At 45.4% G+C, this 15,295-nt stretch overlaps 1 protein-coding gene across 2 annotated transcripts; it reads left to right on the plus strand.

Annotated features, from left to right (window-relative positions):
- Window positions 1-107: 107 nt before the first annotated feature.
- Window positions 108-14,992, plus strand: PLAGL2 (PLAG1 like zinc finger 2). Of its 2 annotated transcripts, XM_043982688.1 has the most exons (3): window positions 108-202; window positions 7,706-8,073; window positions 9,624-14,992. In XM_043982688.1, exons 2-3 carry the CDS (start codon window positions 7,814-7,816, stop codon window positions 10,843-10,845), a joined length of 1,482 nt encoding a protein of 493 aa, XP_043838623.1. In that variant the 5' UTR covers window positions 108-202; window positions 7,706-7,813; the 3' UTR covers window positions 10,846-14,992. The 2 variants fall into 2 exon arrangements, with proteins under 2 accessions (XP_043838623.1, XP_043838625.1); XM_043982690.1 differs by lacking the exon at window positions 7,706-8,073 and having other exon boundaries at window positions 141-202.
- Window positions 14,993-15,295: the final 303 nt, after the last annotated feature.

Genomic DNA, 15,295 nt, shown 5'->3' on the forward strand with positions numbered 1-15,295 from the left:
TATCCATCCGACGCGACCATAGAGAGCCCACGGCACCGCCCCCGCTCCTCCCCCCCCCCCTCCCCTCGGCGGCCCGAGCGCCCGCTCGCGCGGCTCCCAGAATGCACCGCACAATGGCCCGACCGCCGCCACTACCGGGGCCTGACCGGGCCTGGCGGAGCCGGAGCGCGGCCCGCCCCGGAGCGCGGGGGCCCCGAGCGCGGTGAGTGAGGAGCGTGAGCAGGGGGAGCGAGACCGGAGAGCCCCCCCGAGGGGCGCCGGGGCCAGGGCCGGCTGGGCAGAGCCGGCTAACTACCGAGCTCCGTCCTCGCCCCCGCCCCGTTCCGCGCGCCCCACAGGGAGGGAGAGGCCCGGATAATCCGAGCCCACGGAGGGGGGTGGGGGAGGAGGGAAGAAGAGGGAAGCCCGGATAATTCCTCTGCGCGGGAGAGGGAAGCGAAGGCCCGGCCCCATAGACCCCGAAGAGGGGGAACGAGGACCGGAAAGCTCCCGCCCCTCTTATCCCCCCCCCCCGCCCCCTCCCCGACTCAGATAAATGGGATCGAGGGGCCCTGGAGGGCTACCTCGTAACCCCCCTGCTGGTGACGCTGCGCCCCTCCCAGGACCTCACCTTTCCCTTCGTGGGGGTCGGGGGGGGGAGTTCTCTGCGTTCTCGACCCCCCCACGTGATCCTGGCCCGCCAGCCCGCAGGTGCAGCCCCCCCCCCATCAGTCACGCAGTCTGTCTGTCACCGTGCGTGCTCCCTCCACCCGGGCAGGTCGACCCCCGCGATCTCGTGGCAGCCCCGGACCCCCCACCACTCGCACAAACACGCAGCAGGCCCCGCGGGTGGGCTGGGAAATTGAGCACCGGAGGGAGTGAAACTACTCGCCCAAGGTCACGGGGGGAGCGGGGATCCGAGCCGGTTGCTCTCTTCCCGAGTTAACAGTTTATTACTTAGCCCTCACCGGAGACACCTTAGCCCCTGCCTTCCACAAACAGACGTCCGAGGGACCTGCAGAAAGCATATCCGGGCCTTGCTAATCCTGTTTGATGTCTCTTGGAGTGGTGCAAGCCGCCGAGGCTCCTCCGCGCCTCCCCCCCTCCCCCCCAGTAATGTAATTCTCGGCAGAGTTTAGAGAGCCTAGCGTAGCTATTTCCATTTCCTTTCCTGCTCCTGTATTTTCTCCTCCGGGAATGCATCGTGAGGATTTGTTTCTAGTGCTGCGGGTCAGGGCCTGGTTGCTCTCTGTCTATTTATAAAGTCTTAGTTGCTATTTTGAGCTTCGAGGAGGGGAAGGCGCCGTCCACCCGCTTTGCACGTTTGCCCTTGGTGATGCTTTCAGTCAGCAGGTGGTGGGGCCAGTTCCTCAGATCCCTAGGTCCTGGAGAAGAGGGATAAGAGAGTCTCATGCTATTTTAGGGTAGTCATTGAAGTGGAGACTCTAATCCTCTGTGGGTCTTCGATTTGGTAAGAACTCACATGGAGGTTAACCCTTTCTTTGCTGCAGGGCGATCTCAAGGAGCTGCCTTCTCTGGGCAAAAGGCGAGAGTAGAGTATAAGACTGGTGTACACAGAATGAAGGCATAATAGTGCAGAAAAGTTTTCCAAAAAATTATGTAGTGCCAGAAAACTCGTTCATCTGAGTGGAATTAGTAGTATTTTGAGAACTAAAGGTTGGCAGGATGTAATTGCCTCTGATTTAGACTTCCGAAAGGGGCTCTGCATTCTTGAACTGCACACATGTTGATGCAGATGTTTCAGAGTAATTTTTCCTAACTAGAGGAAAAATCTTGCCGAAATAGTTCCCATTTGTGACTGATGCTCTACCCTGCAATTGGAGCCTAGTCCTGTTAGGGTTATGCTTTGGCTCATTTGGTAGCCAGTAGGTGCTTCTTGGAGGAGCTTATGGAATTTTGGAGGAAGCCACTTAGGAGGAGGAGTGGTGGCTGCAGAGGATATCCTGAAGGAAAAGGAGTAGTATCTGGCAATTAATTGTGAGAGGGGAAAAAAAAGGGAGGGAGAATGAGAGTGTGGGAGGGGTTGTGAAGGTAACAAAATTGGCTTTGGGACCTGAGGGGAAGAGATACATTCCTTAGTGCCTCATTGCCAAGAAGTGGGTAAAATTTAGACATCAAAGGAGGGCCTTCCCCATCCATTTCCCCTTCCTCCCCTTCCTCTCCCCCCCCACCCCCCCACCCCAATCAGACGCCAAAAGGACTCTGGAAAATGTTGAACCACACCATGGGGAACCAGCTTACTAAGATGTCTTGTCAACTGGGAGGGAAGGATTGTGTTTGTTTTATGGGAACAGGTTCTGTCGGCTTCTCCGGTTGTTAAGGTCAAAGCACAAGACCAGAAGAACAGCCCACAGAGAATGGCAGAATTCTTCTGAAGCTTTACTGAGGAAGGGGGAACCTAAAGGAACAGGGACTCTGAATAACACAGAGCCCTCCCCAGGTCAGAGAAAGTATAGACAAAGAGACGAGGGAAAAAAGATGTCCCCCAAAAGGATGACCAAGTTACACCTGTTTCGTAAGCAACCAGCATGTGACTCTAGGTGTAAAGTAATTCCACAGCCACTTTGAACAGTTTAGTATAGAACAGGATAAGGGTGTTGGTTGTTTTTTCTTTGAAAGCTACATCCCCATTAAGTGCAGCTCAAGCAAAGAGAACGCAACCATGTGCTTTTTGTATGGACAGAGCCCTTGTGAGCTCTTCTCAGCCCCCGCTGGCCTCTTCCTAGAAGCCCATTACTCACTCTTTCAGTAAGAGTGTATTGAGCTGCTTGCTGCTACTGTTTCTGCTTGTTCAGGAGAACTGATGAGGTGGATGTGTGGGAGGTGGGGGACGGACTGTTCTCTTTCTGAGTTTGAGTGGAGTTTCCAGAGCCAGTCTCCTCTTTCATATCATTGAAAACCAATTGACTAGGACTCACTTCTCTCTACTTTTCATCCTCGCCTAGACAGCAGGCACCAGTTTGGTTTTAAACAAGGGTAACTTCCAGAACTGGGGATCAGTCTCTTTTTACTATGCCATGGGCTCTGGTAATCACTGGTATTATAAACAGGTAATTCCACCCACTCTCCACCCCCCCCCCATGGGGGAGGGGAGTAACAGCATGAGAATTCTACATTAAAGAAGTTTGAGGTGTGCTGTATGGCAAACAAATACAACAGGATCACCCAAGAGCTAAAGTGGGACCGGTTTTTAGTGGGCCATCCTCAACATGTGACTAGTGTAAAATGCTGCCACCTTTGTACAGATCTTTCTAGACAGATCTGTACTTCTGATGGGAAAATACTTGTGTTATGTTTGGCTATTTTTTAAACAAGAGGAATGGTGTCTACATGGGGGAAGCTGGTCTGTTTTGCAGTTCATAATTCCTATTTCTGTTGTACTTTACATTTTACAAAATCTTTACAACAGTTCCACTAGGTAGGCAAGTACCTGTTGTTTTTTTAATTCCTGTTGTTCAGATGAAGAATCTGAGGATTAGAGAGGTAAAGCAATTCACTCATGAGTCTTATGACTTGTAGTTGGTAGAGCTGAGACTTGAACTTAGATCTCTGGCTCCAAGTCTATGCCTAGTTTCTGTCATACTATCTTCCAGTTTTCCCAGTAGTTTTTGTCAAATACTGAGTTCCTATCCCAGAAGCTGGAGCCTTTGGGTTTATCAAACAGTGCATTACTAAAGTCATTCTTTACTACTGTGTCTCCTGTGCCTAACCTATTCTATTGATCCACCACTCTATTTCTTAGCCAGTACCAGATAGTTTTGATGACTGGCCCTTTATAGTAAAGCTTCAGATTTGGTACAGCTAGCCCATCTTCTTGTATGTTTGTTTTTATTAGTTCCCTTGATATTCTCGACCTTTTGTTTTTCCAGATGAATTTTGTTATTATTTTTTCTAGCTCTACAAAATAATTTTTAGATAGTCTGATTGGTATGGCACTGAATAAGTAAATTAATTTAGGTAGAATTGTCATTTTTATTATATTAGCTCAGCCTATCCATGAGCAATTGATATTTTCCAATTCTTTAGATCTGATTTGATTTGTGTGAAAAATGTTTTGTAATTGTATTCATAGAGTTCCTGGGTTTGTCTTGGCAGGTAGACTCCCAAGTATTTTATATTGTCTACTGTTACTTTAAATGGAATTTCTCTTTCTATCTCTTGCTGCTGGACTTTGTTGGTCATGTATAGAAATGCTGATGATTTATGTGGATTTATTTTACATCCTGCAACTTTGCTAAAGTTAATTGTTTCAAGTAATTTTTTAGTTGATTTGCAAAGAGTGATGGTTTTGTTTCCTCCTTGCCTATTCTAATTCCTTTAATTCCTTTTTCCTCTCTTATTGTTAAAGCTAACATTTCTAGTACCATATTAAATAATAGAGGGGATACTGGACATCCCTGTTTCACCCCTCATCTTATTGGGAATGCCTCTAACTTATCTCCATTACATATAATGTTTGCCAATGGTTTTAGATAGATACTGCTTATTATTTTTAGGAAAGCTTCACCTATTCCTATGCTCTCTAGTGTTTTTATTAGGAATGAGTGCTGTATTTTGTCAAAAGCTTTCTCTGCATCTATTGACATAATCATATGATTTGGGTTAGTTTTGTTATTGATGTGGTTGATTATGTTGATAATTTTCCTAATGTTGAACCAGCCCTGTATTCCTGGTATAAATCCCACCTGGTCATAGTGTATTATCCTGGTGATCACTTGCTGTAATCTCCTTGCTTATATCTTATTCAAGATTTTTGCATCAATATTTATTAGGGAAATTGGTTGGCTCCAAGTCTAATGCTCTTTCCTTATACCATACATTAATGGTGATGGAAGCTGTTTAACAACCTGGTCTTTTTCTCTAGGCTTCCAGGAAATGGTCCTTTTGAACCGCAGGTGCAGTCTTGAGGAGCAGGCATGCAGTGGCTTATACCCTGGTCCTTATAAGCAACCCCTTCTCCCTTCTAACATAGACCTGTAGCCACATATTCCATCTGGAGAAGTGCCTGTCTAATAAAATGCCATCCTTCCAAGACTCACCTTGATCTCATAGGGTAATCTCCTTCTGTTTACATGAGAGTTTGGCAACTTATAGTCTGTATACCAAAGTAGTGAGCATAACTATTTTCTTTTCTGGGGGTAGGGCAATGAAGGTTAAGTGACTGTGCCACCTCACTGCCTCCATAACTATTTTCAATGGCATATTAAGGGGTAGCTGCTAGACTGTATTCTCCCTCTACTGTTTTGTTTTTTTTTTTTGCAGGGCAATGAGGGTTAAGTGACTTGCCCAGGGTCACACAGCTAGTGTCAAGTGTCTGAGGCCGGATTTGAACTCAGGACCTCCTGAATCCAGGGCCGGTGCTTTATCCACTGTGCCACCTAGCTGCCTTTTTTTTTTCTTCTTCCCTCTACTGCTTTTAAGATTGAACATAATTAATACATCCTATAGGTAGTCTGGAGGTAATCCCACATATAACCTTTTCTGCCTCCACCCATACAGAACCATGGCATTCAGAACCTTCATCTCTTTAAAAAAAAAAATTATTGGTATTTTTTGTTCTTACATCACTGTTATTTTTTAATATATCCTCAGTGAACCATCTCCTGTAACAACAAAATTAAAGAACACTTCAGTAAAACCAACATATCAGCCAAGTTTGACACTATATACAGTATCTTAAACCCATAGTCCCCCTCTTTTTCCAAAAAAAAAAAGTTTCTTAACTCTAGGGCTAAGCATCATTATAGTTACATGGCATTCCATGTATTTTTTTGCTTCCTTTTTATTTTGTTTGTGCTGGGCAGTGAGGGTTAAATGACTTGCCCAGGGTCACACAGCTAGTAAATGTCAAATGTCTGAGGCTGGATTTGAACTCAGGTACTTCTTTTTTTTTTTTTTTTAATTTTTTTTTAATGAGGCAATTGGGGTTAAGTGACTTGCCCAGGGTCACACAGCTAGCAAGTGTTAAGTATCTGAGGCCAGATCTGAACTCAGGTACTCCTGACTCCGGGGCCGGTGCTCTATCTACTGCTCCATCTAGCTGCCCCTGAACTCAGGTACTTCTGAATCCAGGGCCGGTGCTTTATCCACTGCGCTGCCTAGCTGCCCTTTTGCTCTCGTTTTTTAAGGTCAGTGTATAGGTTGTTTTCCTGGTCCTGTCTGCATCAGTTCACATAAGCCTTCTCATGCTTCTCTGAATTATTCATATTCATTATTTCTTATGGGACACTAATATTCCATTTCTTTCATGTTTTACGGTTTGTTTAGCAATTCCCCAATTGATGGGCATCAATTTTCTTTTCAGTTCTTTGCTAACACAAAAAATGTTTCTATGTCATTCAACATATGAAGTGCTTACCATGTGCAGAACACTGCTAGATGTAAAGGGATCTTAATCTCAGGTTGTTCCATTCCACTTACTCAGGATCTCAGCATATTGGACTATTCACCACCCCCTATTCTTACTCTGCCCTTTGCCATTTCTCTTGCTTGAAATGGACTCCTCTTCCATTCTCTTTCCTGAAATGGACTCTCCTCCACCCTGTTTCTGTGGGTTGAAATCTCTCCAGTCTTTAGAAGCCCAGCTCAAGTGTCACCTCCATGAAACTTTTCTTGATTCACACACAGCCCCTCCCCCAAGTGGGCTGCCCTTAGATTTCTCATTAGCACTTTGTCTGGATGTTTACATCATTTGTATTCCTTTGTGCTTATTATCTGCTTTGTATCATAATTATTTGTGTATCTTATTCCCCCTTCTAAACCCTCACCCCCAACAATTGTAAGCTTGAAAACAGGCATTGTTGTCTTTCATCTTTGTATCCCCCAAGCACTAAATGTGGGGCAGGCCTTTTACAAAGTAATTGCTTACGTTTCCTAACCTCATGAAACTAGATTAGTAGGGAGATAGTATATATAAATAAATATACTGTAACTTTGCCATGTGGAATAGAACATGTTAAGGACATCATGCAAGGTATCCTGTTAGGTCCTAGGAAGAAGGAGTGAATAGAGCTTTCAAAAGGTTGCTAACCCTTTGTTCAAATAAAAAACTTTCTGGGATTATGTAAATCCCTGGGGGAGCCTCACAGTCAGCATATATATAGCCTGTGTTTGAGCGCTCAGAAGCAGAAACCTCACCCTGGGTATGTTAGCATGTACACTGCCCTCTCAGCCTAGTTCTAAGGGCAGGGGATTCCAAAGGCTCAATTCCCAAGCAGGGGATTCTCTTATTCTGTCTGCCTTTGGGTGTTTACCTATTAGCACTTACTTCTCTGATGGAGGAGGAAAATTAAGAGTGTGATAGAGGGGAAAGCAAAATCCCTGGTAAGAGCTTTGATGGAAAGATTCATTGATTCTAGTAACTGAAAAGGACATTTGAGACTTATCAATGGATTTTGGAGAGACAGCGTGATAGGTGAAAAAAAGCACTGGACTTGGAAAACTTCAGTTCAGATTCTGTATTTGCTGCTTTTCTCAGGCCATTCTTTTTATCTCTTTGAGCCTCAGTTTCTTTACCCCTAAAGTGGATAAAAACAATGCTTGTACTACCTATCTCATAAAGGTGTTGTAAGAAAAATGCTTTTTAAATTTAAAAGTGCTGTATCTATTACTGTTTGTCAGTCTCCCTGTTTCTGGTAGCATAGATAATAAAGACTACTCTTTATCTAATACTGGTTTTCTAACCCTAGTTTTTCTAACCTTTCAGGTGAAGATATTCTTTTGAAGGCTCCTTTGAAAACTGTCAGAACAGAGTGAGCACACTGCTGATGGGGAAGAGTTCTCATTAATATGGCCCTCCCCCATTAGCCCTGCCATGACGGCATTCTTCACCAGTGTCCCTAACTGGATTCAAGATGCAAAGCAGGAGGAGGAGACAGGCTGGAAACTAGTTCCCAGGCCAAGAGGCCGTGAGGCAGAAAGTCAAGTCAAGTGCCAATGTGAAATCTCCGGTACCTCCTTCTCAGGTGGGGAGAAGCTGAGAACCCACAGCCTCCCCCACACAGAACAGAGACCGTACAACTGCCCTCAGCTGCACTGTGGCAAGGCCTTTGCATCCAAGTACAAACTTTATAGGTAGGTGATAAAATCCATTCTAGGAACCTCTTTGGAGACAGAAATTCTTTTGAAAACAAAACTAAGGAAACCATACATTGTGCTGAGTTTCGTCTCTGTTAAAGAACAATACACTTCTTGAGGCCAAGAACTGTTTGATGCCTGATGTATACATTCATTAATTGATGGTGTTGAACTACCTGGAAAATAAGAATCAATCCTGCCTTTAGAACTCGAAGGGAATTTAGAAATCATTGAGTTCAACAACTTAATAAAGGAGAAACTGAGGCCCAGAGAAGGTGACTTGCCAAAGATCACACAGAAAGCCAGTGACATGTCCATAACTAAAACCCATGTCTTCTGTTCATCAGTCCAGTGTTCTTTTCACACTATATATTACCATTTTAAAGGATTGTGACTCGGGATCTATGTTCTTTAGTTTGACCTATATAACTTTTTCTTCCAGATTATTGGAAAAGCCCTGATAACATGTCTTTTCAAATTTGATTATCATCCATGATGTCCATCAGAGTAGCAGTGAAATTAGAAGAAGAACTTAGAATTACTTTCAGGAATGAATTAGTTATGATGCAGATAGCTGAGTTTCCATTCTCATTTTTCTTCTGTTGTTTGTAGGACAAAATTGATAATAGGCATTTTTAATTTAAAAAACAAATTTGAATTTTTGCCCTACTTGTACATTTAGCACAGTTTATTAGTATTATCTCTATGCTGATGGGGAAGAAGATAGTAACATAGAAAGAATCCTACACTGGGTGTCAGGAAATGTATATTCTTGATTGCCACTAGGTCAACATGTGACCTTAGGCAGGTCACTTCCCTTATCTGGGTTTCACTCAGTTTTCTCCTCTATGAATTTGATGGCATGAGCCCTTCCAGTAAGAAGCAGCATTCCTGTGGTGCACGTATTGTATTCACTTACCCCAAAACACTATAAGTTAAACTTACGGCAGAGATCTTATTTTAGCTAAAATACTGTCTCTTCTTCAGTACCTTGCATAGGTGGCCCCTGACAAATACTGAAATGAATGGAAGCTAAAGGAGAAGAGTAATTGTCATCTGGATGTCTGTAGCATCCTCCCTCTCTTGAGAATTTGCACATTTAGAATCTTCTTGATGTGAAGATAATAATGAGAGAATGTAAAGCTTACATTTTGCAAAACTGGTGAGGCAGTTGGGGTTAAGTGACTTGCCTAGGGTCACACAGCTAGTAAGTGTTAAGTGTCTGAGGCTGGATTTGAACTCAGGTCCTCCTGACTCCAGGGCTGGTGCTCTATCCACTGTGCCACCTAGCTGCCCCACCTAATACTTTATGAAAGTCAGATGGGATCTGGTATGCTAGAGGTAGATGAGAGATTTTGTGTATGGCATTTTCATGGAAGAGGGAATTGACACATTAAGGATAAAGAGAGCTATGTTTCCAAATCCTAGCTTGTGAATCACTAGACTAAGCCTTACTCCTCTTATTCCTCCCCCTTTAACCTTTGGATCAGAGGATATTGTAGGCTGGATGTATTCAGATCTTTTGATCATCTGTTTTCTTTATCTAGGCATATGGCCACTCACTCAGCCCAGAAGCCCCACCAGTGCATGTATTGTGAGAAGATGTTCCATCGGAAGGACCACTTGCGGAATCACCTGCAGACCCATGATCCCCATAAGGAGGCCCTCCACTGCCCAGAGTGTGGCAAGAACTATAACACCAAGCTGGGCTATCGGCGCCACTTGGCCATGCACGCTGCCACTAGCGGTGACCTCAGCTGCAAAGTGTGTCTCCAAACCTTTGAAAACACCCAGGTCCTGCTGGAGCACCTGAAGGCTCACTCACGGAGAGCATCAGGTGGGGCCAAGGAGAAGAAGCATCCCTGTGACCATTGCGATCGGCGTTTCTATACCAGGAAGGACGTAAGGAGGCACCTGGTGGTACACACGGGACGTAAAGACTTCCTTTGCCAGTACTGTGCGCAGAGGTTTGGGCGTAAGGACCATCTAACTCGGCACATGAAGAAGAGCCACTCACAAGAGTTACTGAAAATTAAGACAGAACCAGTAGACATGTTGGGACTCCTCAGCTGTAGCTCCTCAGTCACAGTGAAAGAAGAGCTGAGCCCAGTTCTGTGCATGGCATCCAGGGACATGATAGGGGGTAAGACCTTCCCAGGCATGTTACCTATGGGCATGTATAGCACCCACCTCCCAGCCATGCCGAGTTCAGGGATGCCCCACTCTTTGGTTCACAATTCCCTGCCAATGGGAATGAGTTATCCTCTGGAATCTTCCTCACCCATCTCCTCTCCACCACAACTTCCCCCCAAATACCAGCTTGGATCTACCTCATACTTGCCGGAGAAACTACCCAAAGCAGAGGTGGAAAGCTTTCTGTCGGAGCTTCCCGGAAGCCTGTCTCTCCCATCCAGTGAGCCCCAGTCCTCCTCACCTCAGCCAGCCCTTTTGGATGAAGCCCTGCTTTCCAAGAGCCCTGCCAACCTCTCCGAGGCGCTTTGTGCTGCTAACATGGACTTTTCTCACCTCCTGGGCTTCCTCCCCCTGAATCTTCCTCCATGCAACCCACCTGGGACCACAGGAGGATTGGTGATGGGTTACTCACAGGCAGAAACCCAACCACTGCTTACCACTTTGCAGTCTCAGCCTCAAGATTCTCCAGGACCTGGGGGTCCCCTGAACTTTGGGCCCTTACATTCATTACCCCCAGTTTTCACCTCTGGCTTGAGCACCACCACTCTGCCACGTTTTCACCAGGCGTTCCAGTAGGCTGAAGGAGGTACCAGGCTTGGCCCTCAGGTCATAAATCCCAACTCTTATTTCCTCCTTCTGTTCCTGTGAAGGCTGCTGAGCTTTCAAAGCTGGGTTCAAGATGAAAGGATTCCAGTGTCTGTATGGAGCACTTGGGTTCAACCTCCCAGAGCAGCCTTGAGGTTGCTTGAACCCTAACCCGTGAAAAGATTTCATACAATAGGACTTCAGGTATTTTTTGTTTGTTTGTTTTCAATCTGAATCGGGAGCCACACTTAGCACTCTCCCTCCCTAAGGCTTGAGAGCTTCATTCTTCTCTCTGGGGAGAGGGGCTCCTTGGAGAAGCAGGAACAGTGAGGTTTCACCTTGGATTGTCTCAAGAAAAGCAGCTGGAGAGACCCACCTTCCAGTCCACAATTGCAGACCCTGTAGCAGTCCCTGCTGATGGAGAAGGGTCTTCGAGAGATCAGTTCCAGTAACCTGCCTTGGACCGAGTGGGCAGGAGAAAGGGCCTCCTTGTTCCCTTCCCCCACTGCCCCATCCCTCTTTACCGCTACTCTACTCTGTATCAGTGTTGCCAGCAGTGATACCGTTTACACAGTTGATTCAGACACATTTCACTTCCCCTTGCAGAGCCGTTAGAGTAGACTTATTCCAGTGAGCATTGTTTACACACCATGAATCCATTCCCACCAGTACAATCCAGTTGACACCAGCATGAACCTTTTGGGTACCTGGTGTTAACTGGAGCCCTGTTTACATGATGGAGTCAGGTTTCACTGACTTCTCTTCACTTGAGGTCACATTTTTCCCCCATGGGGAAATAAACTGACTTTGGACTACTTCAGTTTCTGCCGTCCTCTGTGGCTCTCTTAGCTCACGTTACCCCATGAGGCAGGCAAGGAGAATGGAGCAGTTTTTAAGAGGTCTGGATCACTTCTGCTCAAGTACACGTTGGTCTCCTTTTGAATTGGAGATGGAAACAGGTTAAAAGGCAAGACCTGGGGCCTCCCACCCTTCCATCTATCTTGCGCTACGCCTAGATATAGGAAGGCATCTGGACTCCATTGTTTATTTAAGGTGGCGAAGGAGAGGGTATGAGCGCCTCATTTGTTCTCTCCAGCCCCATTCCCCTTCCAGGAAGCTGTGGATTTACTGGAAGGGTAGTATTCAGGAAGTTAGGATTAGAAAGTCCCAGATTGATTTATCATTGAGAAGTAACTATATATGAATTGTTCCCTCCAACACTAAATTCCTCTGATCATTATACCCACCTTCACCCCTCTATTCACAGTGACTGATATATCTAGGGTCCTTGGTATGCAGGCTTTTCTCAGCAAAAGGCCCCTGGTCTTGCTTTCTTCTCTACTCTCATTTTCCCATCCTTGGTTTTATATGGTAGTACCAAGGAAAGTATCTGTCACCCAGTGTCTGATCCCTGTCAGCTTTCAGCCTCACATCCCCATCCATCAGTGCTTGTGTTTTAAGTAAATCTGGTCCATCTTCCCTCACCTCCCTCCTGGCTTCTTCCCTTTTGTGTTTGTGACCCAATATGTGCTCCCACCAGCCTGCAGGCAGGAGTCCCAGGGCCAACATTGCTGGCACCCATCCAGATGTCTCTACCAACCCAGGAAACACACATCTACCTCTTCCACTATTAACTCCACAAGCGCATCCAGTGGCCAGTCCCCTAGGGTTTCTCATTTTGAGCGATTCCCTCACCTGACGTCTCACTCTGGCTTCATCATTCAGTTTTTAAGACAAACTACTAAGGTGATTCTGCCTCAGTTGCTTAAACCTAGTCTACCTTCCATGGTCTTTTGATTCCCTACTAGGAATTATCTCAGAATTGCCATTTAGGAGAAGAGCAGATAAGTGATGCTAGGCACTTGCTCTGGCTTCTGGCATACCAGTTGTTTGAGGTGAAGGTGTTAAAACACATTGATGCCCTTAATTGTGAAGGGATGAGAATCAAATGAGCATGTTTAAAAAAATAAAATTAACCAGGGTAGTTTGGGATACTGTTTTCAGATGTAGAAATGTCTAGTCCACCTTAGGTTTGGGCTAGGTGGTTTGCTTTCAAGAATCAGATATAAGTGAATTCCGTGGACTAATTATGTTTTCTAAAGAAAGGTGTTGGCCTTGTCCACATGGCCAGTTGCTGTTCATTTCATCTAAGACTTATATTATGGGAAATGGTAAAGGAGGGGCCAGTGGGGCTCATCGCTACCATTGATGACTTTATACTCATCTGTTGTATTTTGTCTTCACCACTGTACCCCCATCCCCCTCCCTGCGGTCACTGCACACTTGACCAGCAGAGGTCATGGGACCTCTGACTGTAAAATACAAATTTCCCTTAATCCCAAGCAGGCGGAGGACTTGGATGTGGGTGTTTATTCATCTCTATCCTCCCCTTTCGTGTGTCCCCTAGCTCCTCACTCCCCTCCAGCTTTCCACTTGCTTTCTCTGGCTGAAGTGATATAAATGTAAAAGGGCTCCCAGAAACCTCATGTGATAAGCAAGGCAACTACTTAACCCTGAAACTGGTACCTCATTTCACCCTCCCCAAGTCCTGTGACCCCACACCTACCTCTCCAAATATCCTCACAAACCACCATGAAATTACTATTTCAAGGTCAGTTTTCCAGTATGCCCTGTGCTGAGGAAACATTGGCAGCTCCTTTTGGCCAATAGCCACCTGATCATTCCTTTTTGGGTCCAAATTAGGGAAGTGAAGTCACCCCATTTTTTAAAGGCTGAAAGTGCAGTTATTTTAAAGATACAAGTAGCTTAACTCTGCCTTTGCCCTGAATTCAGCACCCAGACTTAAGATTTTTGTCGAAAAGTGCTGCAAAAACTCAGACACCTTGACCTAGGTGCAGCATTGACCAAAAGATAGCCAAGATTTTGTGCAGTCAAGGTAATGAGTATCAGGAATATGAATGGCGGAGGAAACTAGTCCCAGTATACTTTTTCTGCCTCTACCCCATTCCCAAATACTTTCCCACTCTAACAATGGCAGCTTTTGACTGACCTGGTTTTGCCTCCCTTGCACAGCAGAGCTAGCCATTCTGTTCCCACCTGGACCCTCCATTAGTCTGGCTTCTGTGCAACCTGCTGTTCCCTGTTCCTGGTGGTGGTGGGGGTGGATCTGGCATGAGCTGAGCCCCTGAGCCCCTACAGCTGCAGGAGGTGGAGAGGCCCTTTGGTGAACTTTTTCAGCCTTTGACTAATGGCATTTTGTTAAAAGTGGAAATCTGCAGAGCAGGTTTGATTACTTATGCTCGTAGATATTGCCCTAAGTTTATGAAATCCCCCTCACTCCCAATCTTTCCTTAGTGCCTCATTAAAATCCCTTTCCCTATTTTTTTGGTAGTTTTTCCCCATATCTAGGAGCTGTTTTTAGCACGATTTTTTTTTTTGGTAACAGTTTATATTGTACAGGATCAATACTTTGCTTTTTAACAAGGATATTTATGTGATAAGAAACTTTGCCTTAGGCAGGTGGTGACCAGAGAAGTCCAGAGTCTCTGCAGCCCCCACCCCGGCCTCCTGAAACTAGTTGAGCTCTGAACCTGCTGTGGGAGGAACACTGCCAGTGACCTTCACAGCTGGAGGGTGGTATTCTCCAAGAGGAGTAAGCAGGGAGGGTCTTCAGATGCCCAGAAGAAGTTTTTTCAAGGGACTGGGGCAGGGGGAAAAAGTGGGGTTTAACAGTGGAGTTTTACAGGCAGCAAAGCTTCCTCAGCAGGCTGTCCCTGGTAATCTGGATGTTTGGCACCCTCTCCACCTCTAGCACACCCGCTCCTCAAACTCCCCTTTCTAAGCCCTATCCCTCGGCTGTTAAGGCCATAGAGCTGCCCTTTTGTAAGGCCGGAGTATTTAAAGAGAAAAAAAAGGAAAAAAAAACAAAACAAAAACTTTCTAGCACTTTGTATACACAGTGAATAACCTCTTTTTATTGGAGTATTTTTGGCTTTATATAAAACAAGGTTTTTAATTGTAAAATATTAAGTGCCATTAGAAAATGCACAGGGCGTATCTGTTAAATTAGATTTTTCAATGTTTTACAGAATTACATTTTCAAGAAGAAAGTTTTTATAATGAAGTTGTTTATTAAAAACCTTTGAATGATGTGTTTGGATGTTTTGAGTCTCTGATTGGGGAAAGAATGGGGAGACACTCGAAAAGAGTTGGAGCCTCTCAGCTGAATCCACAAGCTGATCCCTTAATCAGCCAAGCAGGACAGTGAGTGTAGAAAGGAGCACCGGGGCCTACTGGAGAGTCTGGGTCTGGAGTCCAAGAGCCTGGTGTAAATTCAGTGTAGCTGATCACCTGTGGTGACCTTGGATGAGTTTCATGACCTTTCTTGGCCTTCATTTCATCCAAAATTCACAGGTTGGAATGAAGTGATCTCTAAGATTATTTCCAGCCCATAATCTTGTGAAGTATCCAAGCTATTGGG

Source organism: Dromiciops gliroides, chromosome 2, assembly GCF_019393635.1.
Source record: "Dromiciops gliroides isolate mDroGli1 chromosome 2, mDroGli1.pri, whole genome shotgun sequence".
Classification (NCBI taxonomy): Eukaryota; Metazoa; Chordata; class Mammalia; order Microbiotheria; family Microbiotheriidae; genus Dromiciops; species Dromiciops gliroides.

Excerpts from the sequence above, each read along its gene's own strand:
- PLAGL2 (XM_043982688.1), top strand. The coding sequence starts at position 7,814 with ATGACGGCATTCTTCACCAGTGTCCCTAACTGGATTCAAGATGCAAAG. Across the intron at positions 8,074-9,623 it reads TCCAAGTACAAACTTTATAG|GCATATGGCCACTCACTCAG; the intron begins GTAGGTGATAAA and ends TTCTTTATCTAG.